At 44.3% G+C, this 27,628-nt stretch overlaps 2 protein-coding genes across 7 annotated transcripts in view; both read right to left on the bottom strand.

Moving 5' to 3' along the window:
* Positions 1 to 511, bottom strand: part of stxbp6 (syntaxin binding protein 6 (amisyn)) — a 75,640-nt gene extending 75,129 nt beyond the window's left edge. For all 3 annotated transcript variants that reach the window (XM_061259409.1, XM_061259392.1, XM_061259400.1), the window contains exon 1: positions 241 to 511. The gene's annotated coding sequence lies outside the window, so the exon portion shown is untranslated. The remainder of the gene's footprint in view (positions 1 to 240) is intronic.
* Positions 512 to 13,741: 13,230 nt separating this feature from the next.
* Positions 13,742 to 27,628, bottom strand: part of fermt2 (FERM domain containing kindlin 2) — a 44,320-nt gene continuing 30,433 nt past the window's right edge. For 2 of the 4 annotated variants that reach the window (XM_061237571.1, XM_061237586.1), the window contains 9 exons: positions 23,881 to 24,015; positions 22,940 to 22,989; positions 22,191 to 22,315; positions 21,928 to 22,034; positions 21,266 to 21,487; positions 19,014 to 19,034; positions 18,303 to 18,427; positions 17,255 to 17,396; positions 13,742 to 16,485 (listed from right to left, as the gene is read on the bottom strand). In XM_061237571.1, coding sequence (XP_061093555.1) covers positions 16,312 to 16,485; positions 17,255 to 17,396; positions 18,303 to 18,427; positions 19,014 to 19,034; positions 21,266 to 21,487; positions 21,928 to 22,034; positions 22,191 to 22,315; positions 22,940 to 22,989; positions 23,881 to 24,015 — 1,101 coding nt within the window. In that variant the 3' untranslated portion in view covers positions 13,742 to 16,311. The remainder of the gene's footprint in view (positions 16,486 to 17,254; positions 17,397 to 18,302; positions 18,428 to 19,013; positions 19,035 to 21,265; positions 21,488 to 21,927; positions 22,035 to 22,190; positions 22,316 to 22,939; positions 22,990 to 23,880; positions 24,016 to 27,628) is intronic. The other 2 variants (XM_061237578.1, XM_061237596.1) reach the window with 1 other exon arrangement.

Genomic DNA, 27,628 nt, shown 5'->3' with positions numbered 1-27,628 from the left:
TATTCAAAAATATACAATATGCTGCCAGTGTCAGTTCTAGAGCAGCACGCAGTAACATTAGAGCCAACTTCAATAGACCATGTCTACCTAATTTCACGCCACTGGATGCGCTCCCAATTTTCTAAAATGTTTTCTAATACCTTAACTGGATTCACTGCCAACTTAATTTCTAATTTTCTATCAAATTTCGATTTTGATAATATGAACTGTACAAAAGAGTGTAGAAAACCATGAACCTACCACTTAATATTTGCTTGCCAGCTAGCTACGCTTCCACGTGTAGCTAGCAGGCTAGCTAAACAGTCTTGCTTCGGATTAATTGTATCTGTCAGTCCATCAACTTCCAAGCAGTATTAAGTTGATCCTGTTATCTGCACAGGTTCGATGGGATCATTTCGCTTTTGGAATCTTGATAGTTTCCAGTGTGGCTAAGCTGCAATTTGAATGTCAGTAACGGTGCACTGGCGCCACAGCGGTCTGTTCAGCTTCTCTGGAAGCGCAGAATTGCGATCTTCACTACTTCATGGAATCGCCAGTCACGTGAAATGTATGAGTGTAGCGCTTACATTCCCATTGGTCCCACGATACCTCCAAAAACAAACATTGACGATGTTTCATTACATATTTTACAAACCGGTGCAAGAGCGAATATTAAACTGCATTCTTCTGCAGCTGAAATGCGTTTAGTTGGGTATGCGGTTTCGGGGTAAGTGTCTGCGCCAGATATTTACGCATCATCTACTCCCTGGGAATGACAGCGTTAGTGTCTTTTTAGTGTCTTTCACTGTCCTGAATATAGTTTGTCAGGAATCGTCAAGTGTTTCAAGTAAGTATTAAGTATTATTTTCAGTCATTGATAGATATTACATTTTTTGGGAACGATGAGCTGTCGGTTAATCGTAGCCTATCCACAACAGGTAGTGTTCTTTTGGAAGTGCTTCCAAGCGAACATTTTTCATGGCGCTACCACTTTACAGTTCTTTTTCTGCATCATGCGAGCCCCATGGGTTTCCCGGAGAGTTTCTGATCCCACGCGATTCCTGGGGAATCTTATGAGTCATTGACTTCACTCCGGAAACTTCCATGCTAGAAAGAGGTTATCCAAACACTGGGCAATCAGAGAACTAAATTAGTTTCACAGACCACAGGACTTACTGACTCGAATTTATTAACTTTACTTTATAAAAGTCAACTTAAAAGAATGGGCCTGTCACATTTATTATTGGCGATTGTAATGTTTTACAGTTAAAAAACACACGTGAAGAAATCCAGCAAATACCTTTAAAGAAATAGAGGCAGGCAAACACCACTGGTGGAAACGTTGTCTATCTTGCTCATTTTAATAAATATATCACCAGGGAGAATTAATAGCAGTATTATTTCCTTACTTGGCATTCTTCTTTTTACCTAGCACCTGTGCTAAGTGCTTTGGATGTGCACTTGCCTCTGTTATACTAGGAAATCAGAATAACCAGTGTAAATGCATCTGGGCATGGGGAGAACATGCTAACTCCAGTCAGAAAGAAAAATGGTCAAACATTATCAGGCAATATAATCTGTCATAAATGATGGATATTGAATTCCTGCACACATTCGTCTCCTATGTATGGGGATTTACTCAATGTCAATACCTTATAAGGAACACTGGAAGCCATTGTATCTTTTCACTCTGCAGTTTACCTGCTGTGCAGCTATCGCACTGAAGGACTGTACAAGGGCTCTGGATTTGGCCATAGGCAGACTGTAGGCACCCGATCGACCTGAGAAGGTGACTTACAACCACAGCTGTCATAGTCAGGACTGTCGTATTCTGGCCTGTAGGATGCATCACTGCATTACAGTATGTCTCGTGTTTTCAAATGTTTTATGTTTTGTCCTGTGTGTTCCCGTTTACATTATATACACAGTACATCACATATGGATGGATGGAGCCTCAGTAGCTAATTAAGCTAGTTCAATTATTGAAAAGCTGCATATACAAAGAACAAACCAAAGACTATCCTCTTCAGCTATTAGACTGGTTTGCTGTTTAACAAACGGCATGCCAGTGATTACTGAGCTACTCTAACGCTCCAGTCCCTGCTCAATGTGGGCTGCTGACTCAAACTAATGCTGTTAGTTCCCCTATGGCCAGTTTGATCCTTTCATAGTTTAGCCTCAATTGGCTTCGTATAAAAAGCTTTTCTGGGGTGAATTTAGCCATCAGAATACTAATACTGAGTGTTGACTGATGAGACACTGAATTGCAGATGTGCTTTATTGGACTAACAATGGCTGTTGATAGATTGGCAACAGTTCTTTTGTTTATAGCACATGCAAGATGTGCCAAAGTTGAGTTCTGATGCCGACCATATCCACCGATAAACAACATTTGACAAACCAGGTGACCTTCAAGTGTTGTTTCATGACACATAAGTAATTATGTTGGCACTTTCACATAATGATTTGGAAAAAAGGCAAGAGGTCCATTTGTTGCCTTTAAAATGATTTTTCTCTTCAGGAATGCAGCAGATGATTAAATAATGAGTCATTCAGCATACAATAGTGAAATGCCAGCTATTTGTATGTTGCATAACCTCTTAAAAATGCAACTCTGTTGCCACTGTGTATATTTACCCATTGCAGAGTATATTTGTCCTGCAGCTTCTCAAGTTCAGTAACACGTGAAACAACTTAAAGACAATTTAGAGGCCTAGGAGAATTACTGAACTTAAGAGTCATGTTCACACAGAGGCGACTAAACTAAACCAATTAGCAGTGCTTTGGCCAGATGTTGTAAAACACAGTGTTGCAGGGGAATCGCTCACTCTGTCTTCTTGGTTATTATGGGAATTTGAGTGCTTTTACAGAGAATGGAATCTCTGAGTGGTAGCCTGCCTCGGGTATATATAGTATGAAGGAAAAAACAGAAAATAGAGTCTCAGTTATGAAGAACTATGCCACAGGCATGAGGAATAAAGTTTCAAAAATTACAAAATTTCACTTTCAGGTCTAATGCATTCTGTGAAAATGCATTTTCCAATAACTTGCAACCTTTGATTTTTTTATTCTTCATAAAGTATCATCGATGTCTGTGCGTTTAGGTAGTCACATCTGTTGTACATATTTGGGTAGAGAAACAATTTTAGTATGGGACCTCAACACGTCCTGCTTATGCTCTGATTTTGGTGCTAAATGCCTGTGTGACATTTTCAGACAGGTTTCGAAACAGCTGGTAGTTGGTTGACCAAATCAGACCAGCTCCATACTCAACATGGTGTGACTAGCTCAAGCTATGCTTTGAAACAGCTGGTAGCTGGTCATTTCAAACTGGTCACTGCTGGATTGTACACCAGGGCAGACATTTCTTGATTCGTACGTTGTAGGACAGCTTATTTACACCCTGTATTCTGGTGTTTTCGGGTCCAGTGCACCTTTGCAGTACTTCAGTCGACTGGTTGTGGGGCTGCAGATTGCAGCTCCTTCTGATCCAAACCCAGAGATCCGCAGCAGCTGAATAACTGCAGGAACATCGCGGCGTTGGCACCGCTGCCGAGGGCGTTGAGAGGTGCCGTGGGCACGTCCTAGCACTCCCTAGCACAGAGCCCCACCACACGGAGCGCTGCCTCCCCCGCCTCGCTCCCCGGGTTTCCGAAAAACGGCAGTGGAAAAACAGCGCTGTTCATGACATCACCTCGGGGCCGGGGGAAGAGAGAACAAGGCCGCTCAGTTCAGCAGGAGCAGAGGGTAAACACAGGGAAGGACAGCCAAACAGGATCCTCTCTCAGATCACCCCCTTCTCAGCAGATGGCTGCAGACACGCTGCTTCCCCCTCTGTCATTCAGATCAAACGCATCACCATGTGAGGGTAGGCAGGGGGAGAAATCTCTGACCAATATACGCTTCAGGCCAGTTCATTATAGCCCATCGCATATGTGTTTATGGACTCTACGGATCAATATACAGTAGGGGCCAAAAGTCTGAGGCCGCGTTGAGAGTCTGGGATGTCTTGTGATGTAATGTAATCCTGGAAGTAAACAGAAAGTTTTAGGGTTTTTAAAAAAATTACAGCAAATTAAAGTCAGTTCAAAGCTTTGCAAGAACTACTCAAAGACCAAAGAAGATCAAGGAGTGCTGTACAATTCACAACCACCTGACCCCAACCCCATGGAGCATTTATGGGGGCACTTGAAGACAAAACACCAAGCATTCAGTAACATCACAAGATGCTCTTTGGAACATTGTCAGATAGTTCATTGTGCACAAGTTTGTGGAATTCATGCCAGCTTGAGTGCACTTTGCCATTAAAACAAAAGGTGGACATACCAAATACTAAGAAATTCAGAAATTAATGTAATGTTTTCAAAGATTCAACTTTTCACTCAAATTGTTATGCTGATAATATAATTAGTTGTGAAAAAGTTTGTATTAAATTACAAAAGATAAAAAATGTCACAGACATTTTGACCCCACTGTATATACTGTACATATTTGAGTAGTTTTTCTTTTGAAAGTGAAATTGGAAATTGTACATATTGAGAAATGAAGACGTTTTAAACCATTTTATTTCTACTTTCCCTTCAGTCAGAGGTAGCCCATGAGATGCATTTTTACTTAAATGGAAGCAAGAGCAAAGTGATTTTCCGACACTGCAGATCCATTATCATATTAGACTTTGGCTGATGGTTCATTGGCTGTGCCGTACTTTGCCATTCACATTACTTCTCCTAAAACAGGAGGTCAGGTGTATCACTTCATTCGGATAACTGATTGAGTTTGGGTAAAAGGCCATGACATTTCATTTCTATCACCTCATTGACCTTACCCATTACTGTTCAATTTTGGCAACGAAAAAAGAAGAAATCTGAATCAAATTCTGTACTATCTCACCCATAGCCATTTTTCAAAGCCTGACTAGAGTAAACATGAATCCAATATAATACAACAATCAACTGCTTTCCGGTTGCATTTCCTTGCATTTTATTTAAAATGTGTCAAGTGAACTGCTCGATAACTGAGCATTTCCTCATTTAATTAAACATGCTTAATTGCACCTCTAACACACAATCAGGTCTTTTCCTGTTACATGGAGATACAACATGAAGCAATTACGCTCTTTTACTGTGTGGGGATCTGAAGAGCCGCTCCTGTGTGGAAACTGAAACTGCGCTTTCGCTGTGAAACCCATCTGTTTAGCATTTTAGATCCACTCCTTAACCAAGATCACTTACAGCTTACTGTTCAGCTGAACTGATCCTAAAACAGAGCTTTTGATGTGAATCCTATCAATGTTTTTCAAGCATGCCGTATACGCTCAGGGATAACTTTATTAGGTAGACCTGTCTACACCAGCGTGTTAATGCAAATATTTAATCAGCCAAAAATGTGGCAGCCACTAGATGCATAAAAAGCATGCAGACGTGGTCAAGAGGTTCAGCTATTTTTCAGACCAAATGTTAGAACGGGGAAGAAATGTGGAAAGGAAGGTGACCCATGACTGCGGGATGATTTTGTGCCAGACAGGGTGGTCTGAGTACCTCAGAAAATGCTGATCTCCTGGGATTTTCACGGGCTAGCATACCAGACAAACGGTTCACAATTTAATCCTGCATTTAAAAGTGCCCATGGGCATAGCCCCCATATAAGTTTCAGCTTTGATTTAAACACAGTCAATTTATATATTCTCCCATTTTATTATAGATACATGTTTAATTCACTCCAAATGACACATTGATAACGTCATTAACGTCTGATTTAAACGGTCTTGTAAAGCACATTGATGGTGGTGCTGTAGGGGAAAATTCACAGAACAAAAGATCTCCCTCCTAAAAGCATGATAACCAATCACAAGTCAAAATCAGACTCCACCTTAGTGAGCAGGCTGGTTCCTCCAAAACTCTCGACGATGTGTGCTAAAAGTTTATCAATATATCTGTATTAAAGTATGATATGTACCCTTTATAGTTCCAAACTGATTCACTGCTAAATTGTGCTAGGATTACACAGTGAGCCCAGCCAGGGGGGGGGGCCGTCTTGAACTGTGTAGACCAAACTGTCAAGGACACAGGCAGAGCAAGATATGACTGTACAGCTGATTTCTCCGGGACTCTCAATGTTTCATGCCAGGAGTGTATCTATTTGACCTAGAACATTAATTATAGCTGAGCTTATGAAAACGCAAGAAACCACAGTGAAAACTGTTGAAATGAGAGCAAAGAATAATTAATCAAATGTTTAGTATGTCTGTATATTAGAAAAGTATATTAGATGAATATATTAATGAAATGTTTAGTTTGTCTGCATATTTTCAATGATTACTGCTGCTTAGTTTGTCTTATAAAAGCGAAAGATACAGAGTGACGTGTATGGATGACGTGTTAGAGGGAGGGCATCCAGAACTTTATGAGGTCTGGTAGTTTGCCAAGAGCAGGTGCGGGGTGAAGTGAGGACACGTAGTTGGCAGAATGCCCTGAACTTTGTACAGAGTTGGCAGAGCATAAGGACCGTTGGCAATTTTCCACAATGACGTTGTGGGAGGAGCGTTGGGAGGAGTTACGATAAGAAAAGTGTGGGTGATTTGCCAGAATGAGGTTTGAGGAGGAGTTGTAGGTGGAGTAACTGTGTATAAAATGGGTGTACAAATGACAGTCGGGGTTCAGTTCTGGGGAGCTGATCCGGCTTTATGCACGTGTGCTAATAAAGTCTGATTTTCCTGAAGATCTTGCTGCCTGGTGTCGTCTTTTCCCTCACGAAGATGTTTTTCGACAAATTGAAGATTTGGACTCTGTCGTTTCCTAGACACGACAGTGCAAAGGAAAACTCATTGGTGATATTGTTCAGCTTGGCAAGGGACATGTGCACATCTCCAGCCATAGACTTCTAAATTATTTAAATTAATCTAATAATGCCGGATCCCCTCATTGTTTTATGTTGTCATTATCTTGAACAGTATGACCATCTTTTTTGGGATCAATCCAAATCAATTCACATTTCTTGTTTCATCTCATTTAGCCTTTTCTGAATTATATTTCACTATTAAAAATGAATGAATAGGGCAATCCAATTTAGTTATTGAATCAATTTAAATCAACTAAATGAATTTAGTATTTCATTAACAAGCAAGGACATAAACATTTGACAGGTGTGTTTAAGAGGTAAAATTGCATCAATACAATTGATTCCCTTGAAGAATAAAACATGCTAAACCATGCCATTAAGGCAATCGATTCATTTTGTTCTGAAACTAATTATTTCACAGAGATGCAAATATGCAATATTAGCACCATGGACAGTTCACCATATTGACCATAAAGCCATAAACGAGCTGAAGGTATCACTTTATGCAAGGCAATTTCCACATAACTCAAAACTGATCTGAAATACAAAATGTTTGTGGTGTTTGCTAAAGTTTTTGCTCTCATTTAGAAAACAAAATGCAAATGTGATACTTAGCTGTTGGTGTTTTAGGCAAAATAAAACTAGACCTGATAAAATTGTAAACATTTCCACCATCAGATAAATGCCATGACTGACACTCAGTGAGCACTTTATTAGGTATTTATTAGACTTATTTCTTTAGACTTCAACTGCTGTAGCCTATCCACTTAGAGTTATGATGCGTTGTGTGTTCAGAGATGCTCTTCTGCTTACCACTGTTGTAATGTGTGGTTATTTGCGTTACTGTCACCTTCCTGTCAGCTTTGACCAGTCTGGCCATTCTCCTCTAACGTCTCTCATTAACAAGGCAGAACTGGATTTTTATTTTTATTTTCGGTTTTTTTTGCACTATTCTTTGCAAACTATATAGACTAGTGTGCATGAAAATCCCAGGAGATCAGTCGTTTCTGAGATACTCAAACCACCCTATCTGTCACCAACAATCATTCCATGGGCAAAGTCACTTTGATCACATTTTTTCCCCATTCTGATGGCCAATGTGAACAGTACCTGAAGCTCCCAACCCGTATCTACATGATCGTATGCATTGCACTGCTGCCACACAATTGGCTGATTAGATAATTGCATGAATAAGTAGGTGTAATAAAGTAAAGTGCTCAGCGGGTGTAGATCACAGACTTCTGAACGTCGTTTGGAGTGATCCCATGTCCGGGCTCACTGATTTCATTGCGAGGCAGCATTCGCTGGGCAATGCTGCAAGAGCTCTGATAATCCACCGGACTGCAGTTCAGCCGGCAGAGCCTGAGAGCATGGCGACAGGAGAGCTGGCAGTGGAGCAGGCTGAAACACTTCCACAGCGTGTCACACCTAAAGCGACGCGACTGGGAGAAAAGAGACACAGCAAAACATACAGCAGGTCAGCAGAACGCAGTTGCACAAAAGCCGTGTAATTATATTTGCAGTGAGTCACGGCGGAATCAAACACTGTAATTATCTTTATTTCATACTGTTATTATGCAAAGGATTTTCAACCCCCTCTCTGCTGGAGCACGGAGCCCTACCACTTACCACCAAAGCACGGTAAACACAAAGACATAACTTTCAGAGAAAGTTTTCCGTTATCGACAAAAGAGCCGACGCTATTGTGTTAATGTCAAGCCAACTTGCATGTTTTTCACCTTGACATTGGCCATGTCTGTGCTCCCAGAAGCCTTCTGGCACATAGCCAGGCACAGTACTATCCAGCTACACTTCTTCTTCTACGGCTCGCTACCCAGTGGAGAGTCACTAACGGTCACTGTAGACGAATACACTTGTCTCCCAGAAGTAGAAGTGGTCATTCTGAATTCTGTATCTTTAGCCCAGTCTATCACTTCTGCAGTGGACATTTCAATCTGCAGCCTTGGAATTCCAAAGCCTGATAAGTGACGGGAACCCACTACCGTTTCATCACAAATTGTGCGGGAAAAAAAGCCTTTGATCGTACTAAGCCTGGATGACAGCACTCCTCCAACAAGCACTGTGCCAAAGCAGAGATGAAAGGAATTCTGTGACCCCCCACTGACGTGTAACACCTAACTCATTCTGAGCACGAGATGCTTTTAACACCATAAAACTTCAAAAAATATGTACTGCAAATAACGTGAAACGGTCCTGAAACACAGTGACTCTGTCACCAGGAAACCATCCTTTTCATGAAGCTCCACAACACTCTGTACTAACAGAGACTGAAGGTCATGAGCACGGGAACAGCAGTCTGTTAACCCTTTAATTGGCAGCTCAACCAACTGACAGATACTTTTTGTTTTTGGTTTTATTGCAGGCAACCACAGAATTATGTGTGTGCCGAGAATAATATATATGTGTGTGTGTGTGTGTGTGTGTGTGTGTGTGTGTGTGTGTGAGACAGTATCTAGCTTAAAACTAAAAAAAAAAACAGACCAGCAAGTATTGATACATAAGCATGTACCCTTTAGCAATAGCTTTTTTAAAGGCAAGTGATGTAACCTTTGTTAAAAAAAAAAAAAAAAATGTGTAGTTGATATCAGTGTAGTAATCACACTGATTTCTGGGAATATACATGGTAGATAACACAAAGAGGAAAGAAGTGAGAGTATGAGGTTGCTCACTAAAAAGTCTTGTCCAAAAAAATCCTGTTTTGCTCTTGTTCATTCATAAACAAATGTGTAAATCTGTGAAAACACTCAATCTCTAAAGCTGTTCAGGTATAGGGAATGAACATTTTGACAAGACAGGAGTTGTGTTTAATTCAGAATCAATACCGGAGGATTGCATGCCTGCCCACGCGTGCTATTGATCTGAAAAATTAATTAAACACTCGTTTGTAAATTTAATCATTCAGCTAGGCTTGGTTCAAAAACCAATACTTCATCATCCAGAGGGCTGGTGGTGAATTCTATTGACCAGAAGAGCTTTAATTCTGTTTTTATTGTCTGCAATAGGACGATTTTGATCATTCATATTTCAACTGATATTCAACAACCTGGCTCATCAGTCTCGCTGATGTGCGCGGCAACCTTCTCTCTCGGCAGAAAAACTGTGCAGTCTTACACCTTTATTTTTTCACACTCTAGTGACCTTCAGTGCTTGCCAATTTACAGGATCAATAAGCGAGTCGCCCCTGGTATTAGACTGCGTTAAAGAGCCAATTCTATTTTAAAGTCCAATTCAGTCGTTATTGAAGAAGACTGAGCACTCTGACACAGAGACACCTCGACTCGAGTGAGCACCGCCGGGTTGCCAAAATTGAAGCAGAAAGAATCAGCCAATTGGCCGGTTCAGAGGAAACGATGTGAAAAATGTTCCGCTAGTTTCGAAGCATCCCGCAAATCATCATGAAATTTCCTAAAATGAGAGTTGGATAAATCCTCCGTCGTCTAGCGTCTGCAATATCGGAACGGCTTCCAAAAATGTCGAACAATGGCTGCAATCAGCGCTGTCGCTCATAGCTGGTTATCTAACAAGTGCATTAAGCTCGCAGCTGCCCTGCCTCGTTTTCCTGTTCCTTTCAGAGGCAGGGCAGAGTACAGCATGCAGAATAGAGCCACGCAAGCAGGCGAGTCGATCCGTACGTGAAATAAAACCACATCCGACCACGAGACAATGCTGCGTATTTTTCCACAATGACCCCGGCCTACTCAAGACCTATGAGCTCACAGTACTTGCCCTGGTGTGAAGGAAAAGGGATCGGCAGAAATTTCCTCTGAATTTGGCTTTCTCATTTTGATGAGTATTGGTGATGATTTGGGTTTTTTTTCCCACCTGCATTATAATTCTATTCAAGTCGTAGCAAAATACAAAAAACTTAAAGGTGAAATGCATACAGCTTTTTTTATAGCTCAGCCGTGCTATCCGCTGCATGAAAGCAGCAATGAATGATTTAAAACCCTTTCTAGAGGTACTGATCAAAGAGGAGCAAAACTCATCCCCAGGACTGAGAGTAAAATCTATGTGCTCACTGTGAATGTGTGGTTCATCTCTATAAAGTACACAGTTCATAGCCCAACCTGACAAAAGCAGGCTAGAAGTATTATGTCTGAACCATTTATTTGTTGACTAGCGCCTTTTGTGTGTGTGTGTGTGTGTGTGTGTGTGTGTGTGTGTTTTGATTCATTACCAGAGCTTAGAGATCTTATTTGAATTGTGGAAATTTATTTGGAAATGTGGGGATCGGAAGGATCTCTGTATTTAATTATACAAGCTGACCACGTCTTACCAATCCAACGACCTTGGATATATTGTGTATTTGGCAAAAACCTTCGAAAGTGTTTACTTTAGCATTCCAATACATTTTTTAAAGGTTTACTCCACTGTCTGTCAAAAGCAGACAGACCCAGAATGCAAGGGCACGGTGAAGATGCAGCAGAGTTGGTCTGCATTAACAATTGAAAAACATCTGGGATTTGGGATTTCTGGCTGGAGCATCATAGCAGCAGCTTCCCCTGCCTGCACTGCATCAATCACCACCACTGAAATAAGAAAAACATTGCACTTTTCTTTGGTCCGTTTGGTTGGTAAAACTATTCTCATAAACCTACATTTGCATCTAATATGGAATCTCATTACATCCTTTCATGAAATCTGAACCGGAGAGTTGTGAAATGCATCATACATTCATGCGTAGTGAGGCAAAGCGGATTCTGTTCTAGAATGATTGGTTCCTCACACTTGGCTCTGACATCAAAAAGTATTTTACTTCTTCTTTTTTTTTCTACATAATCCAAGCGTCTTGGATGACAAAACATGTTGCAGTGAAAATATGTATACAAGGGATTTCGGTTTTGGATTTTTTTTTTTATTATAAATTTGCAGAACTTTCTAAGAACATGTTTTCAGTTTGTCATTATGGGCTATTGAGTGTGGATTGAGGCACAAAAAAGGTAATTTTATCCATTTAAAATTAAATCTACAACACAATAAAGTGTGCAAAAAGTTAAGGGGTCGGAATACTTTCTGAAGCCACTGTATATATTTAATTTCATTTTAATTTAATGTCCATTTAATGTTCAGAGAAATACTGCATAGAGCTCAGGGAAGCCAGAATGAATGTCCTCGTTTGAGGACGCAGGGTCTGAGGAGGTAGAAGAGAGGCAGGGGGATACTTGTCTGCGCCTTCCCAGGCTGCAGTTTTGCTTGCGTGCCTCGGCTGCCGCTATCCAAACCTTGTTAAGGTCTGCGAGCCCAAAGCAGGCACCCTGCCCAGCCTCATTAACATCAGAAGGACTGGAATTAATTGTTCCAGCAACCAGGGGGCCGGTGCCAAGCAGCCGTATGGCATCACGGCGTGGAGCCCGCCAGGAGGAAGGCCCTCCAGGAGGCACTGAGAGGACTGGTTCCAGACCCTGCAGGAAGTGCTGCGGGTGTCTTCACCACTTCAGCTGCGATTCATTCTGGGTGATATCAGAAGGGGGGCAGGGTGGAGACCCCCCCCTAACCTTTTAACTGTTTTTGGACAGGATTCAATGTTACGGTCGAGTCTGCGACAGTAGTTTGTGACCGGGTGAAAGGGATGGAACGGCGCATAGAAAATTGTTATCGTTTAGCAACGGGACCCACCCTTCTGACCCATCCTCCAGTTCCAGTCATGGTGGAAGACGGCCAAGATGTCCTGTAAGAGCCCATGAATTTGGGAATAAAGGTGAAGGGTCCATTGTTGCGGTACGACTTCCTACTGCAGCGGGAGACAATGGGAGTGTTCCAACTGACAGGGGTCCAGTGCGAAGGCGGTGAGGAGGTAATGACGTTTGCGTGAGAAACACTTCTTTCCTCTAGAACGAAGCCAGACACCCTCAGGCCAAAAACCGCTTTTGACACAAGATTTTGCTTCTCTTACAGTCTTCCCTGTATTTAGTTACCGTGCCAATTGGTAGCAGGCCACAGAAGAGACGTCACAGCCAAGCTGGACTGATTAATGTGCCTCGATGCTGGACATGTATGCTCGATGGATTCGAATTAAAAAGAGGTCAATTTCAGTTATCATAGTTCAGTCAATCAATGTATTAAAGTGATTACAGGACTAGTGCCATCCTGTTTTGCTCGTTTAAATATATAAAATGATGGCTCCAAAAGAAGAGGACTGAAACTTCCCTTTCAAATTTCTAAGAATTCGTTCATCAAACGCTTCATCGTAGTGCAACCAGCAGAACCAGGAACTTTTGACATTCATGATGAATGTACAGGCGGTTTTAACAAAAAACGAAAACGGATCGATACGGAAATGTCTGCGTTTCGGTTTCGAGCGTTTTCAGGTTCGATCGATATCGTTTCCCCGTTTGGCAGACTGGCGACTCAGGACACGGGCTTCCGGAGGGATTGGGTCCAGTCAGCAGCCCGCCCGTATCGCTGCCATCTTCAGATCACGCCTTGGGAGCCCAGACAGGTGCAGCAGGGGGTGAAGACTGCATCTCCTCTTCCCTACATGTCTGTCTCCGCAGTGAGAACAGCACTCGACAGAAATCATTCTGCAGGTGAAGAGCGCCGAGATATCCCAAAAACCACCGCAGCATGATGTCACCGCCACTCCGTCGGCCATCAATCAGACATTTTATTTCGCGGGGTACGGTGATATTAGTTTGGCGCAGCGTGACCTTTAGAAAATTCTAAACTTATCCACCGTCGGCGGAACTTCAGAGTAATCGCACACTGCCCTCTGCTGGATGCATATATTATTACACTACTGCAGACACGGGAGAAACGCCCTCCATGCATGAAGTCAATGTTGCATCCGCATAAAAATACATCAAATCAAAATAATTTAAAAACAGGGTCGTCTTAGTCATGGCAGCTGTGAAATCTTGTCAAATGCTAGATGGGATCACCAAATCACAAAAAATATCTTAAAACATTTAAATAAAAATGATTTTTATTTCTTAAAATAAATGCATTTTTTTACAGTTGGAAAAACAGCAGGCCATGCACTGGCAAACAAAAAAAGGACGAGTTACAGGAGAAAAAAATCAGGATAAGCTTGCTTTTTTTCTAACTTCAGTTTATTAAAGGCAATTTGTCTCAAACTCCAGGGGTTTAAAAGAGCCTCTTTCATATTAGCACAGTTCTTTAATAGCACAGAGCCACTCAAATACTTCCAATTTTGTAAAAATAACGAATTAAGAAAAAAAAAAAAAAAAACGCCAAAAAAAATATCACAAATATCCAACTTAAGGAAATGACAGAATAAATGAAAAATAAAAGGCAGACTTCAACAATGCGTGCGCAAGAGGATTATAAACCCAGACTGTGGCCCAGGCCTGCGGTGCCCCACAGTGGAGCGTCACTGTAGCTCCAGAGCTGAGAGGAGGGAAGAACAGAAAGGCCAGTACACTCGAGTCCTCAGCGACAGTTTATACGGTTAAAATATGGAGGTGTGGCTGTTCTCTCTCCCTCTGTCCCTCTGACCTAGAGTTTGAGACTGTAGTGTTATTTATTTTTTTACATATATTCATATATATTTAAATCTTAAAAACTTGCTAAGACCTTGACATTGGCAGGCACAAATCTTCATACTTCACATAGTCAACAGATGGCTTTTTATTCCTTTTCTTTTTTTGGAGAAAATACATTTCCAAAAACAGAAAAAGACCCAACAAAAGAAACAAAACAAAACAAAAAAAAACTGTACAATTCTATAAAACTTGTGTTTTTACATTAGTTACAAAAAACTAATACTTCATTTAGCGTTCCTTCATACAGAGGAAAGATGGACTTTTGCATATTTATTTATTCTTAAAACTGGTGACCTATTGCTGGTGCGTAATAATATCATGGCATTGAATAATACTATATGGTGTAATATTAAGAACTGCGATATGAAAACGCAAGTAGGCCAAAGAAAGCGAGTGGATACCTTCAGAGAAAACCCTTCATGATCCAAAAACACTGCACTAAGTGCCAGGGTCTATAGTTCACTGCAGAGCCGTGGCAGTCTCTCTAAACTTGGGACACATGTAGATATCACTGGGAGACAGGGGCATGTGGACCCCCCCCCCCCCCCTCTCCACCACCAACCAAAACCCCAAGAACTCCTGAGAGGGCCCGAGGGACCCGAGGAAGATAGACAGAGCCGCTTCCTCTCGGATTCCCTGGCCCCCAGGAGAGTGAAGAACCACAGAACCAACCCCAAGTTCTCCAGAACCTTCCAAATTTTAACCGATGGAAGCGTTGCAGTAGGCCAGCCTGGAGTTTTCTGATATGCTACCAAGGCGACCTGCTGGGAAGGATGCAGGCATCTGCCAGGCTAACGCAAAGCGCGCAACAGCTACATTTTTACATACTTCTATAAAAAGTTTTTGTCTTGAACCTGACTAGGCTAAATTATAAAAGAGAGGGCGTTGCTATAAGAGGTACTCTCTGAAAATTACTTCTTAAAACAGCTTATACGTGTAGGGACTTCATTGCATTGTGGAAGTGCTTCGGTGTTACTTCATATAGATAAGAAATAAAGAAAAACAATCCTTCATGATAACCGAGCCTGAAAGAGACCTTCCATTCTCCTTCCCACGATATGACGGCACAATATTTATATTCTGACTAAAACCTGCGGCTCATTTCTCTGCCGAGTGAAAACTATAATTACACAGACTTGTGACGAAACTGAGCGATGCATTAAGCCGGATTGACAAGGGAGGAGACCGCTCGTGTTTATGCTGAATTTGACTGCAGGTCTGTCAGAGGAAATTACTCCAAACAACTTTTCAAATCACACATCGCTGAATAGCTGCTCGCTACAGAAAATATAAACAGACCAGAGGCACAATCTAATCAGCGCATCCTTATGGGACCAAAAGAACGGCATCACAAAAAAATGAAAAAGTTAACAATAAATAACGTTCTTTTTCTTAGTAAGCAAAGCTGGGTTTGTTTCCTGTTGGCTATAAACATGATCAAGGGGGGTTATTAAAACTCAAGAAAAAATAGATAAGAATGAGCTTATAGGCAAAAAGGGAAGAAGACCAGAGATGTGTGTTCAGGAAGGAGAGGGATGGTGGTGACAGGGGACTTGTGGGAGATTCATGCCAGACACACATGCCAGACTGCTGCAGGAAGGAGAAGATGCTGTCAGTCCTCGCTGCATGTAATGCTTCACAGCAGGAGGGGGTTATGGGAAAATAAGGGGCGGGGATTTCCGTGTGAGCAGAGCTTCACCTGGGAAATGACCCTGGGACCCGCTACAGGTCGGAGGTGGAAGGCGTGGGGGCTACCACCCCCCTCCCCTTCTTCCCAAAGTTCTCCAGATGGTCTGGACCGCATCAGCACATACAATCAGTGTCAGAAATGCACTAGTCAGCATAAACACAAAAGGATTCATGTTGGAAAAGTAACGGCATGAACTCCTGACACTGTTAGAGAAAAATAAAATTAAAATAAGCCTTTACCCCTCCCACCCCTGCCCTGGTTCCCCCCCTGCTGGGGACCGGGTCAGATCCAGCCGCTGGTCAGCTTGTAGAACATCTCCTCGTCCAGACTCTCGTTCTGGTCCTTGGCGCGCGTGGACAGGAAGATGTAGCCCCCGATGAACTCGTGCACCACCTTGCAGTCCACCTCCGCGCAGACGAAGGAGAGGCTGGGCTCGTCTGCAAACTCCACCGTCACCTGCAGGCCGCAAGCAGGAAGACACCACCTCAAACTTCTGAAGTGTTTTCCCCCCAAAAAAGTCCATATTCTAGAACTACATTCAAGTATTATGGTTGCATCAGCATTATAATGTTAAATTAAGAACATTTGAATCACATATTGGTAATGTTACACCTTATAGAGATCAGACCTGGGTCAAATACGTAATTTTTTTGGATTCAAATACTTTTCTGGGCTCGACTGATCTTGTCTGGTGCAACTGTGCCAACCAAGTGAACCAGAAGGCAGAGTTTGCCTTACATTTCGCAGGTTCCAATACACCAGACAAGATTATTAAAGTGTAGAAAAGTATTTGAATCCAAAACAATTACGAATTTGACCCAAATCTGATAGACTCCTCAGTCCTGGTCCTGGAGGGCCGCAGGTTGTGCTGGTTTCTGTTTTCACGTTAATATCAGCAACCGATTCAGTCCCAAGAAACCAGGTGAGGTGAGTTAACTGTGTGATTGACTGCATTCATCATTCATTCATTCATTCATTACGTGCCGAGTAACCACGGAAACCAGCACAACCCTGCAGCCGAGGAGTCCGGGACTAAAGAAAAACAGCACGATTACAGTAAACAACGTGGGCTCACAGGGTGACCTAAACAGTTGGCGTACACATCGCTGAGTGCAACATCACGGGTCAAAACAAGTGAATCCAGAAGTGACGCCAAGCCCGGTTACGAGGGCTATGTAATTTCACTCTTCCGGGGAGAGTTAAAACGGGCGTCGGCGCGGCCTACCATCTTGATCTCCCAGTTGACGTTCCACTGCTTCATGTTGCTGAAGCGCCAGGTCTTTATGGCGTCTCCAGTGCTGGCGTCCATGCGGATCAGCCGGTTGTAGGTGATCCCGATCAGCTCCTCCCTCTTCACCCCGTGGAACCTGAGAGAGAGACGGGAGACGCCGCACGTCTAAATCCAGAGCAAACTCTTTCCGTGACGAATGTAAACTCATGTTGCTCCCACAACATTTTTCGGTTTCGGTGGATTTGGTAGTGACTGGTGGCCGTTGTTAAACCGATTTGGGGATTCAGAAAAGCTCCTATCAGCAGAGCTTATTTTCCACCCAGAGGAGCTGGTGTTGCAGAATGAATTGGGGTCACAGTTTCATTCTCGGGGTGACACTGCAGATGGCCAGGGATATGGACATGGGTAGACACACGGACAGCTTTCCGTGTGCCACGCTTATTTTTCTTTTTTTCAATGGTAGTGTATTTTTGGAGAAAGAAGACTGCCTCGAGACAATAAAAATTGTTGTTGTAATATCGAGCAACATATCTAACCTAATTCTAAAAGACACTTTTTGGATTTTAGAGTTGTTCTTTCGCATTTGGTATGCTGTATCACATTTCAATACTTGGCAGGAAAACGGGATTTAGAGAAGACAAACACATTGGATCAATATAGCTACAAAAATGTCATTGTGAAAAGGTAAAAAAACACAATTTTTTAAAATTTTATTTCTTGATCTGATTACAGATTTGCCTCAAGTCCATTTTAGTTTGACGCTGAATATGAGGCCATCTCAGACTATATGGTCCATATCCAGTTGTATTTGTGTGTAAATGAAGAACGGCATTTAGCATTGCCTGCACATACTCTTTCCTGCAAACTGGACACTGTCCAGCTGTACGCCACAGTACTAGGCAGCTTGCTAGAGACTAAATGTGGAATTAACCTTTCCTGACCTGCTAATGACAGCGAAGACAGACGGGGACAGCGAGAGAAGTTCTGGTGAGAGAAAAAGAGAGGGAGAGAGAGGGAGAGAAGGAGAGTGAGAGAGACTCACTTGGCCAGGAAGTGTGTGATGCCGAACTCTGGCAGCGACTGCCAGGCCTGTATGAAGCGCATCTTGGCCTCGATCAGGCTCATCTGGGCCACGTTTTGGTGGGCCTCCAGGATCCGGGTGGAGATCTGCGGGGGAAAAACGCTACAATCACACATCCGAACCCAAGTCCCACACGGAAAAACCTCCCCCTGTTCCTCCTGTGGCCCAACACCTCGCCGTGCAGCCTCCCCAAACTCAGCTGGGTGCACAGCAGCACGCCCGAACCCCACCTCCTCCACCTCCCCATGCGAGCAGCGTGTCAAACACTAAGTACAAACAGCTCAAACAGATTGGTCCCGCCTCGGAGACCAACGAAAACCTAGCGGAGCGTGCAGCCATCCCACGTGCCTCACGAGGGTGCCGTTTTTTCAGAAAGGCACTAAAAGTCGGGTGCAGAGCGGTGCCGCTCCAGACTGTGACCGGCGGTGACTCATTCCTGGCAGCGGACAGATGCACTATCAGCTGGCTCTCTGGGTAACGCGTTCGCCGGGAGCTGCGTTCGCATGCCAGACCGCAAACTGCGGCGGTCGCAGTCTAACAGTCATCACACTCTTCCAGACAAACGCAGCAGCAGTAGCACAGTGAACGACCCAGGGAGGGGGGAACTACTTCTAACGGGGCTGGGTGACTGTGACACACGGTCACACACGGAAGACAAGCGTCTGGACTTACCAAGTCTCTTATAAACCCAGGCTGGAGAAGGGGCGGAGGAAGAGGAGGAGCGGGAAGAAAGAAAGATACAAAAAAAAAAAAGGCAATGAGAACAAGCCAGTCAAGCAGAGGTCAAAACAAATGTCAAACTGCAAAACAACAAACGGCAGAAGAAAAATGACAAAAACAAAAAAACAAAACCAGGAGAATTTGAAATGGAGATTCATGCAGTGCTTTCCAGAGACAGAAGAGGAAGGAGCCACAGTGTCTGTTGGGTCAAACAGAGCTGGAAGGGTTCCTGAGATCTGGGCAGCTGCAACAGACTCATTTCCTGTTCATGTTCCAGCAGTGACAGCTCACATGTACTGTACACTGATCAAATGACAGTTTTTATGCACATAGCACATTAGCAAAGTAGCTTGCCAAAGAGGTCTCACCTAGATTTGCATCATTCAAACCTTGATCACTTCCTGTGAGTTACCAACAGATACTGTGGTCCAGATGACTACTACTGCAGGAAAAATTGTGAAAAGTTACCGGTCATCAGTTATCTGTTTTTTGTATGTTGTTGGGTCTGTGTACTGAGAAACTAAGAGTTTTCATTTCTTATTTTCCCCACCGGGTGGTGCTGCATACTTAAAGATCACCTAAAAAGTGCACTCGAAAAGCAACAGTTAAGTCTGCTTTTTTTTTCCCCAAGCAATTTCCCCATGTTTGTTATTGTGCCTGTGAGGTTTGCTATTCTGTCGTAAACTGGATGTTTAGCCAAAATGTCATCTAATCTTCCTCCCACCGTTTGGAAAATTCCAAGGGATATCCTTCGGGATTAGAAAATGGAAGTTGCATCCAGGGAGCGCAGAGAGAAGCACGGCTGAACTGCTCTCACACAGCCCAGAGACTCCGCTTCCCGGCTACATTCCCAGGTCCGCAGTTCACTTCCTGTTGCTGCCGGCGATGACCCCACCCCCTCCATCTGTCCGCTGCTGCAGTGTGTGACAGCTCTGCCATTTTGTGCTCCTCACAGAAGCCGGACGGCTTTGGCTGAGCCTTTGGGTCAGAACCGCAGGCCCAGGAGAGCAGGGAGCGGTACCACAAGCTCCCCCTGTACAGGTCCACCCAAAACTTCTCCACAATAAAACTGCAACCTTAAACTCCTCCCATGTCTCCTCACCAATTATGGAATTTCTAATATTCACTTTAAATGATATACTAAGTTCCCAGACCTGGGTCAAATGTATTTGTTGTGGATTGAAATACTGTTCTGTGCTTTGTTGATCTCGCCTGGTGCAATTCAGCCTGTCACGAGGACCAGAAGGTGGGGTTTGCACTTTTTGGGGGAGTATTCACATAGGTTTCAATACAACAGACAAGCTCAGAAATAAACCTGGTTTGTAAGTTTCCAGTTATTTTAAGCTCAGAATAACAAGCAGCTATGATTCATCTCATGTTTAATGATGAAAATAAAATTATTATTTTATTGGAGTTAGTCAGAGGAGTCCTCTTCCCACTACTGTCTACTGTCCTTGCCCACCAATAAGACTCCACTGCTGCAGGCTACAGTAACCAATCAGACACGGAGAAAGTCTCCTACCCCACCGTACAGAAAACGATAGCCTAATCTAAAACACATTTGACTGAGCACTGGCAGTACAGAACACACAGTTGCAACATGTGGGCAATAAATGAATGTCACTGTAAAAATATAAACTCGAAAAATATTAACTCAATTCAAAGTCTGCGTGATAAAACTGGGGCTGAAACTAAGGCTTTCATTGGAGCCGGCTGGGCGTGTTTCTGCACTGTCCTGGACTCCCCTTGGAGGGAAGAGCCACATAAGAGGGAGGGCAGGAGGAGCAGGGGGAGGGCTGGGGTTGGGAGAGGGGGCGAGGGGGGTGGTCACATTCCACTGCAGGACAACCAGATGCCAGGCGTCCAGCTGGGAGCCAGCAGGCATTGCTCCATCGAGCCCTGCTTAAGAGTAAACACCAGAGCACCTCCCTCCCCCCCTCTCCCTGCCCCTCTGCCTTCCTTCCTGCCTGACACTAACGTGACCGGGACTGGAACACGTTTTCAGGCACCAGTCGTCCCTGTCCCACCAGACTGGATCGCCCTCCCTCCCTCCTCTCCCTCCCTGAGGCTAACGCTATTGCTAACATGACTGGTATTGGAACACTTTTCGGGACTCCTTCCCTCCCTCTCCCCTCTCTCTGCCTGACGCTAATGCTACTGCTAACATGTTTCAGGACCCCCCTCCCTCTCTCCCCAGCAGGTACCTGCTTGTTCTTGTACTTCTTGAGGTACCGTGGCGACACCAGGCACTCGGGGTTGATGTCGGTGTTGATTGGCTCGGCGATGAAGGGGGGGTCAGGGTTCATGTGCTGCATTTTGAGGAAGGACAGGATGTTCTGCACCTCCAGGTTGTAGGAGCTGTCCGCCATGGTCTTCCCCTTGGAGGCCAGACGGCAGGCCGCCATCCAGTGGGCGTACTGCTTCTCCTGCGGACGGAGCGGGGAAACGTGGAGCTTTAAAACTCACCGCACACGTGAGCTCGCTCAACTCCAGCGGATCTTCAGAGAAACCAGAGTATACCGCGAGGTTGGGATCAGCTGATCATAACCACATGCACAGTTATTCACAGTCACGCACAACCACCTGAACTTATGAACCCACTGATGCACTGACAGAACAGTCGCTTCACTGGACATTTTGCAGTTAAAACCTTTTGAGACATATGCTTGCATTTTCTGTACTTACATTCATACATTTGTCTGCATTTAGCAGGATTGTAATTTCTACCAATTTCTACTTATCGATTTTACTTATCTTTTGCTGCAATGGGAAAATCTTGGGCATGACAATCAGAAATAAAGTTCAGTGGAACACAAATGCAATGGTTCCTCCTGAATACTAGAGGGAGCTAGAGCGCCACACTCACTGTGTCACACCGCAGCCAGATCTCATTCATGCCATCGGCCACAGGGATTAGCAACTTGATGTTGAATTTCTGACCAGAGATGTTGACGTCTGGTGTCACTTCACAACCTGCAAAGACAAATTGGAAGGAACATTGGCAAGTCACAACTAGAGCTTCTTGTCTGTTCAAAAATAAAATAAGAGAAAAACAAAGAAACAAAAAAAACAATGGCATGGTTATAGGGACTGATTAGCCTTCAAAGTCAAAACCCAAAATGTTCTCGCCTCTTAGATTCATTTGGTGGGCAGGTGTCCCGTGAGCTTCCTCTTTGCTCTTGTAGCAGGAAATGGTGATGTCCTTGAACGTGCACCAGTACTGTTTATAGCCCTTTAGTGTCAGCTTCTTTGGTCTGGAAAATGGGAGCACAGATCTATTAGGCCACAAGCGCAAAACCAAACGCCCCCCTTCCATGGCCCGAGCCAAGACGCGGATGGGGAGCCTTTTTCCGACTTCCCCCGTCTTGACAATGCAGGGTACACAGCCTCTGAGTCAGCACCGCAGCCTATGGCCAAGCCTGTTCTGAAGAAATGCAATCATAAAGACGCAGTAACAGGACTCCTCCAACACAGGATTTACTGGAAACCAGATTCCCCAGAGCAGCTAAGCTGACCAAGCTGTTGAGCTGCAGTATACATCCAAGCAGGACAGGTTATGACCCCTCATTGTTCTTCCAAGGGGCCTGGAACATTTCCTTCTCTCCCCCTCCCCCCCCCCCCCCCCATCCACCCAACCCCCCACATCCACACCCCAATGCTCGCTTTTACCTTAAAAATCCTAAAATGGAGCCAGATTTTATTAAAAAATTTTAATCCACCATTTTTATGTACAAGATTACCAACCTCCTATTTAACTGAATGTCTTTTAGGCCAAGCATTCCTTAAAATAACACAGCATGTAAATTAAACAATGCAAAGAAGCCAATAAAAACACAATTAAACAATTAAAAGTCTTGCTCTAATTCCAGTCAACCTACTTGAATACTTTCACATAGTCAGCGAGTTCTGGAATGGACGTGATGTCACCCTGAGGGAAGAGAAATATTAGAAATATTACTTTCACAGCCGTAAGGATGTATACAGAGAAAGGCATGCAGTGCAGTGTAGTGTAGTGTAGTGTAGAGTAGTGTGGCTGCAACATGTGTGTTACTGATTAGGACAAAGAAATGTTTTTGGCACACGGGAATGAATTGCAAGTCTCTGAACAATGCTAAGCTTTCGGCCAATTGATGCTCTGATGAAGGTCCATACCAGCATGCCAAAGTTTTTTTCTTTGTTGTTGCACCTGGGCGTATTTGATTGTTGGATGAGAGACCAGTTGTATCCATGTTATAAAAACAAACACCATACAGTAACGGATGAATAACTAATAGAAATATTGTGTTTTATTACAGATATAACTCACACAAACACATTACTTTGACAATTACTTGCCCAACCCTGTCCCTGGAAGTCTAACCGTCCTGTAGGTTTTTCATATCTTTTCATATATTTTCATGTGATTCTACCACTTAGCAGCTGACCGAGATCTCTAGCTGTTGAATGAGGTGTGCTTTGTTAGGGTTGGAGGGAAAACCTACAGGATGGTAGATCTCCAGGAACTGGGTTGGGCTGCTCTGCTCTAGCTGTTGAATGAGGCGTGCTTTGTTAGGGTTGGAATGAAAACCTACAGGATGCTACAGATTAAATACGGACTAGAAAGCTGGTGCAGGGCAGAATTCAGGAAGGATTTATGGACAGATGGACAATCAGAGAGGTGTAGGTGCTGTATGGGCAGGTAGAGGTGCTGTATGGGCAGGTAGAGGTGCTGTATGGGCAGGTAGAGGTGCTGTATGGGTAGGTGGAGGTGCTGTATGGGCAGGTAGAGGTGCTGTATGGGCAGGTAGAGGTGCTGTATGGGCAGGTGGAGGTGCTGTACCAGTGTGTTGGAGGTCTTCCCTCCCTCCAGAGTGATCTCCAGGTCGGACAGGGCAGCGTCCACCTCGTCCACCTCCTTCTCGCTGTTGTTCATGTGGTTGTCTGACGACATGATGGACAGCTTGTTGATGTGGTACTGTGAGTGGGGGCAACAGACAGACAAAGCACCTCAGTACTACGGACAACAGAAGTTTGTGGTCCTGAAACACAACGGGTTTGGCAGAAGGTGAACTGGGGGAAGCAGGACTTAAGATCATACATATGGGATCTTTGTTCCAGAAAACATGACTAAATTATGAAAGCATCAAACATTTTGACTTTGGGTAGACCTCTAATTAACGTCAGTCATAGACGTTGATATTTTGTTGATTAGTGGGGCAGAAACGAAAGTTACTTTGACGGTGATACTTCAATGTACAAAAACGGACCTATTCTAGGTAAAAAAGTGGCAGAAAAGTCGATTAGACTTGTAGCCGCAAAGCCGGTGGACAATTATTTGGGGCAAGACCAATTCATCTTAGTTTAAGCAGCTGTGTGCGGAGTAAACACACATATATACTTTAGGTAAACCCAGCAGATTAAAACTAGACCCACCAAATGTAAATTCCTGATAACTCCAACACAATTTTGTCTGTCAGCTTAAAGCACACAAAACACTAAATACAACCTGTTGACAAACGGCATTTATAACGTCAACCCCATGTGAATGAATGCACAGCTGCACCAGGCACGGCATATTTCAGGACATGGGCTCATACTTGAGGTCTGCGGCCAGCTAGAATTTCAGAATGTGGCACAAACGCTTCCTCCGAAGCGTCATCGGTCGTGAAAAGTGAGAAGAAATGAGAGGAGCCCAGGATATTTTCAAAACCGAGAAGGGCCACACACATTCGATACGACAGGCTGCGATCGACCCGATTGAAGTTTCTCCACAGTAGAATCCACTGTGAAGTCCTCCGCTAGCCGACAAACTCAACCTCTCTTCTCCTCTCAAGTGTCTCCTCGCCGTCCGTCGTCACTGCATCACCCGCCAACGCCCTCTTCCCTTCTCTTTTCTCAGCTGTCTGCATCTGTCTTCACCTGTTCCAACTCCATTTCCCTTGTGTGCTTTTTCACAGTCACACTGTAACCTCATTAACCACCACCTGACCTGATACATATAACTAGCTGCAAGCAATATCCTGTGCTACACATGCTAATGCTATTGTACACAAAAGGCTGGATGGACAAAGTCGCTTCAGTAAGCGTATCAAATGACAGCAACGATTATGCCGTCAATTGTCATGTGCGAGTATGAATCAGGGTAATGAGGGATGAGGAGCAGTTGTAGTTGTAGCAATGAATTCTTAATGACAGGATAGATGCACTAAGCTTTTCATTCAAGGTTCCTGTCACAGGTCAACAAGCAATGTCAATATACCATGGCTGTCCAAACATTTGTGTTGGTGCTCAAAAGTAATGTAGCAATTTGTAATTGAAACTACAGTACAGTATGCTTGTAGCAATTAGCCATCTAGTCTGCGGTCACATCCCAAGTTGGCCATCTCACTTGGAAATATTTTAGTTCATAAAGGGGTGAGTTTAGATGAAAAGCACATAAAAACAAAGGTAAGGACCACTAAAAAAAACAACAAAATAAACATCCACAGTTTGATCTTACACGCTATTAGCTCCAAGGCCTGGCAACCGTACAATTCTACAGGTCTAGCTGGATAACTAGCAAGTCACTCATTAAATAGTCATAAAACTGGCGCTTAAAGAGAAACTTTATAGTTGACCATCTCATAGTTTCCCCTATAACATGGAGATGGAAAAAATCTGAAAAAAGGAGAGTTTGTGTTTTTTTTTTGCAAATTAAGGATTAAATTCAGGACAAAAAAAAAGAACCTAATTTGCATATTTAGACCAAAAGTACTGAATATTGTGGATAACCGTGTTTGTATTCTTCCTGAACCATACGGTTATATTTCTTTGATATCTTTGTCTTTAGGTAGGGTGGGGGGGGGGGGGGTCAAAATGACAAAAGCTAATTGTTGAAATTGGTGAGGTCAGAAAAGTGATTGAATGGCTCTGCACTATGATATGCTTGTAGCAATTAGCCATCCAGCTAGTGATCTCAGTTAACAATCTTAGGCCATAAAGTGTTCATTTTCAATGACAAATTAAAGCACAAAAACATAGGTAGTTTGATCTTAGATGCTGTTAGCTCCAAGGCCTGGCGACTGTACAACTCCAAAGGTAAAGAGCTGGAGCTGGATGACTAGCGAGGCGTTCGTTAAACGGTCGTAAACTCGGTGCTCAGAGAGAGCCAGCAGGGAGCAGGCCTCGTGTTGTTCTGCGTGTCAGTGATGGAGGAGCGAACGCGCCATAGGGTACTCTGCGGGGGCGCTAACGGACCCACTGACCACAGCAACCCCACAGGAAACACCCCGCTCGAGGGGCCAAGGGGGACTGGGAAGGCTTTCATGTTTCATTCCGGCATCACTCACCAAATCTGCTCCTAACCGTTCCCCCCCCAGCCGAGATTCCCCAGCCACATGAGCCAAGCCCCTAACCCCCAAACCCCCAGTCTCTAACCCCCACCCACCAAGCCGATAGCCCCATGAGCCAGCCTCCAGCCCCCAGCCCCCAGCCATGTGAGCCAAGCCCCTAACCCCCAGTCCACAGTCCCTAACCCCCAACCGAACCAGCCTGCTGCCTCCAGCCCCCAGCCGTGTGATCCAGCCCCTACGGTCTAAACCCCAGCCCCTAACCTGCAAACCCCCAACCCCCAAGCTCAGTGAGCCAGCCGCTAACCCCTAGCCTCCAGCTGCCCAGTGACTGCAGAGAGACGGCCATTACTGCCTCTGCTGAAATGCAGGGATAATTACTATACTTAGCCAAGCTGACATTTCCAGGTGAAAGGCCATCTCTCACTCACACACACACACACACACACACACACACACACACACACAAACCCAATCCAGCAAGGGCATTGACCGATCGGTGCTACAGTACAGAATGGACACAGGCTAAGGACACACACACGGAAACCCAATCCAGCAAGGGCATTGACCGATCGGTGCTACAGTACAGAACGGACACAGGCTAAGGACACTGTAGAGAATAGCGGAACACAGAATATTGACAATGTGTGGTAATGGACACCCACATGAAGACAGGGCCTCTTTGCTCTCTCGGTCAGGCAGGGTGGGGCAGGGCGGGGCGGGGCAGAGCAGGACTGGGTGGTCCTGCCAGGCCCAGTTCCGGGGGGGCCCTATTTTTACCCTCCGTGAGGACAGTGTGGCGTCCTCGGGTCTTGTCAGTCAGCTTTACGAGGGTCGGAAATAGCAGGGTCACACAGAGCCAAGGGGGCTCAAATCCCACCCTACACAGCCCACTATTCGCTGCCCTCCTCCCCTCCCCCATCCCGCCCACCACCCCTCCACCCATTGTTACTCACATCACATTACAGTAGTACGAGTAGTGTAGTAGGTTCTAGAATGTATTTCTCAATAACCGGTCCATCAACATCTAAAATAATTGACTGACCAAGGACTTATTACTGCAAAAACCCATAGCAGCACTGGCCCAGCTTTCTGGTACACACAGCTCCAGGGACAGACCCGTAAACTCCCTGCAGGGTCCTCTGAACATGGCCAGCTCTGATGTTCCTCTCTGGGCAGCAGGCCCATCTAATTAAATTAACCGGGCAGCGGGCAGTGCACCCACACGAGAGACAGCACCGCAGACTTTCACTCCACTGC

Source organism: Conger conger, chromosome 1, assembly GCF_963514075.1.
Source record: "Conger conger chromosome 1, fConCon1.1, whole genome shotgun sequence".
In the NCBI taxonomy this organism is placed as follows: Eukaryota; Metazoa; Chordata; class Actinopteri; order Anguilliformes; family Congridae; genus Conger; species Conger conger.
The sequence above is the reverse complement of the archived record's forward strand: the minus strand, read 5'-3'. Positions and strand labels throughout refer to the sequence as shown.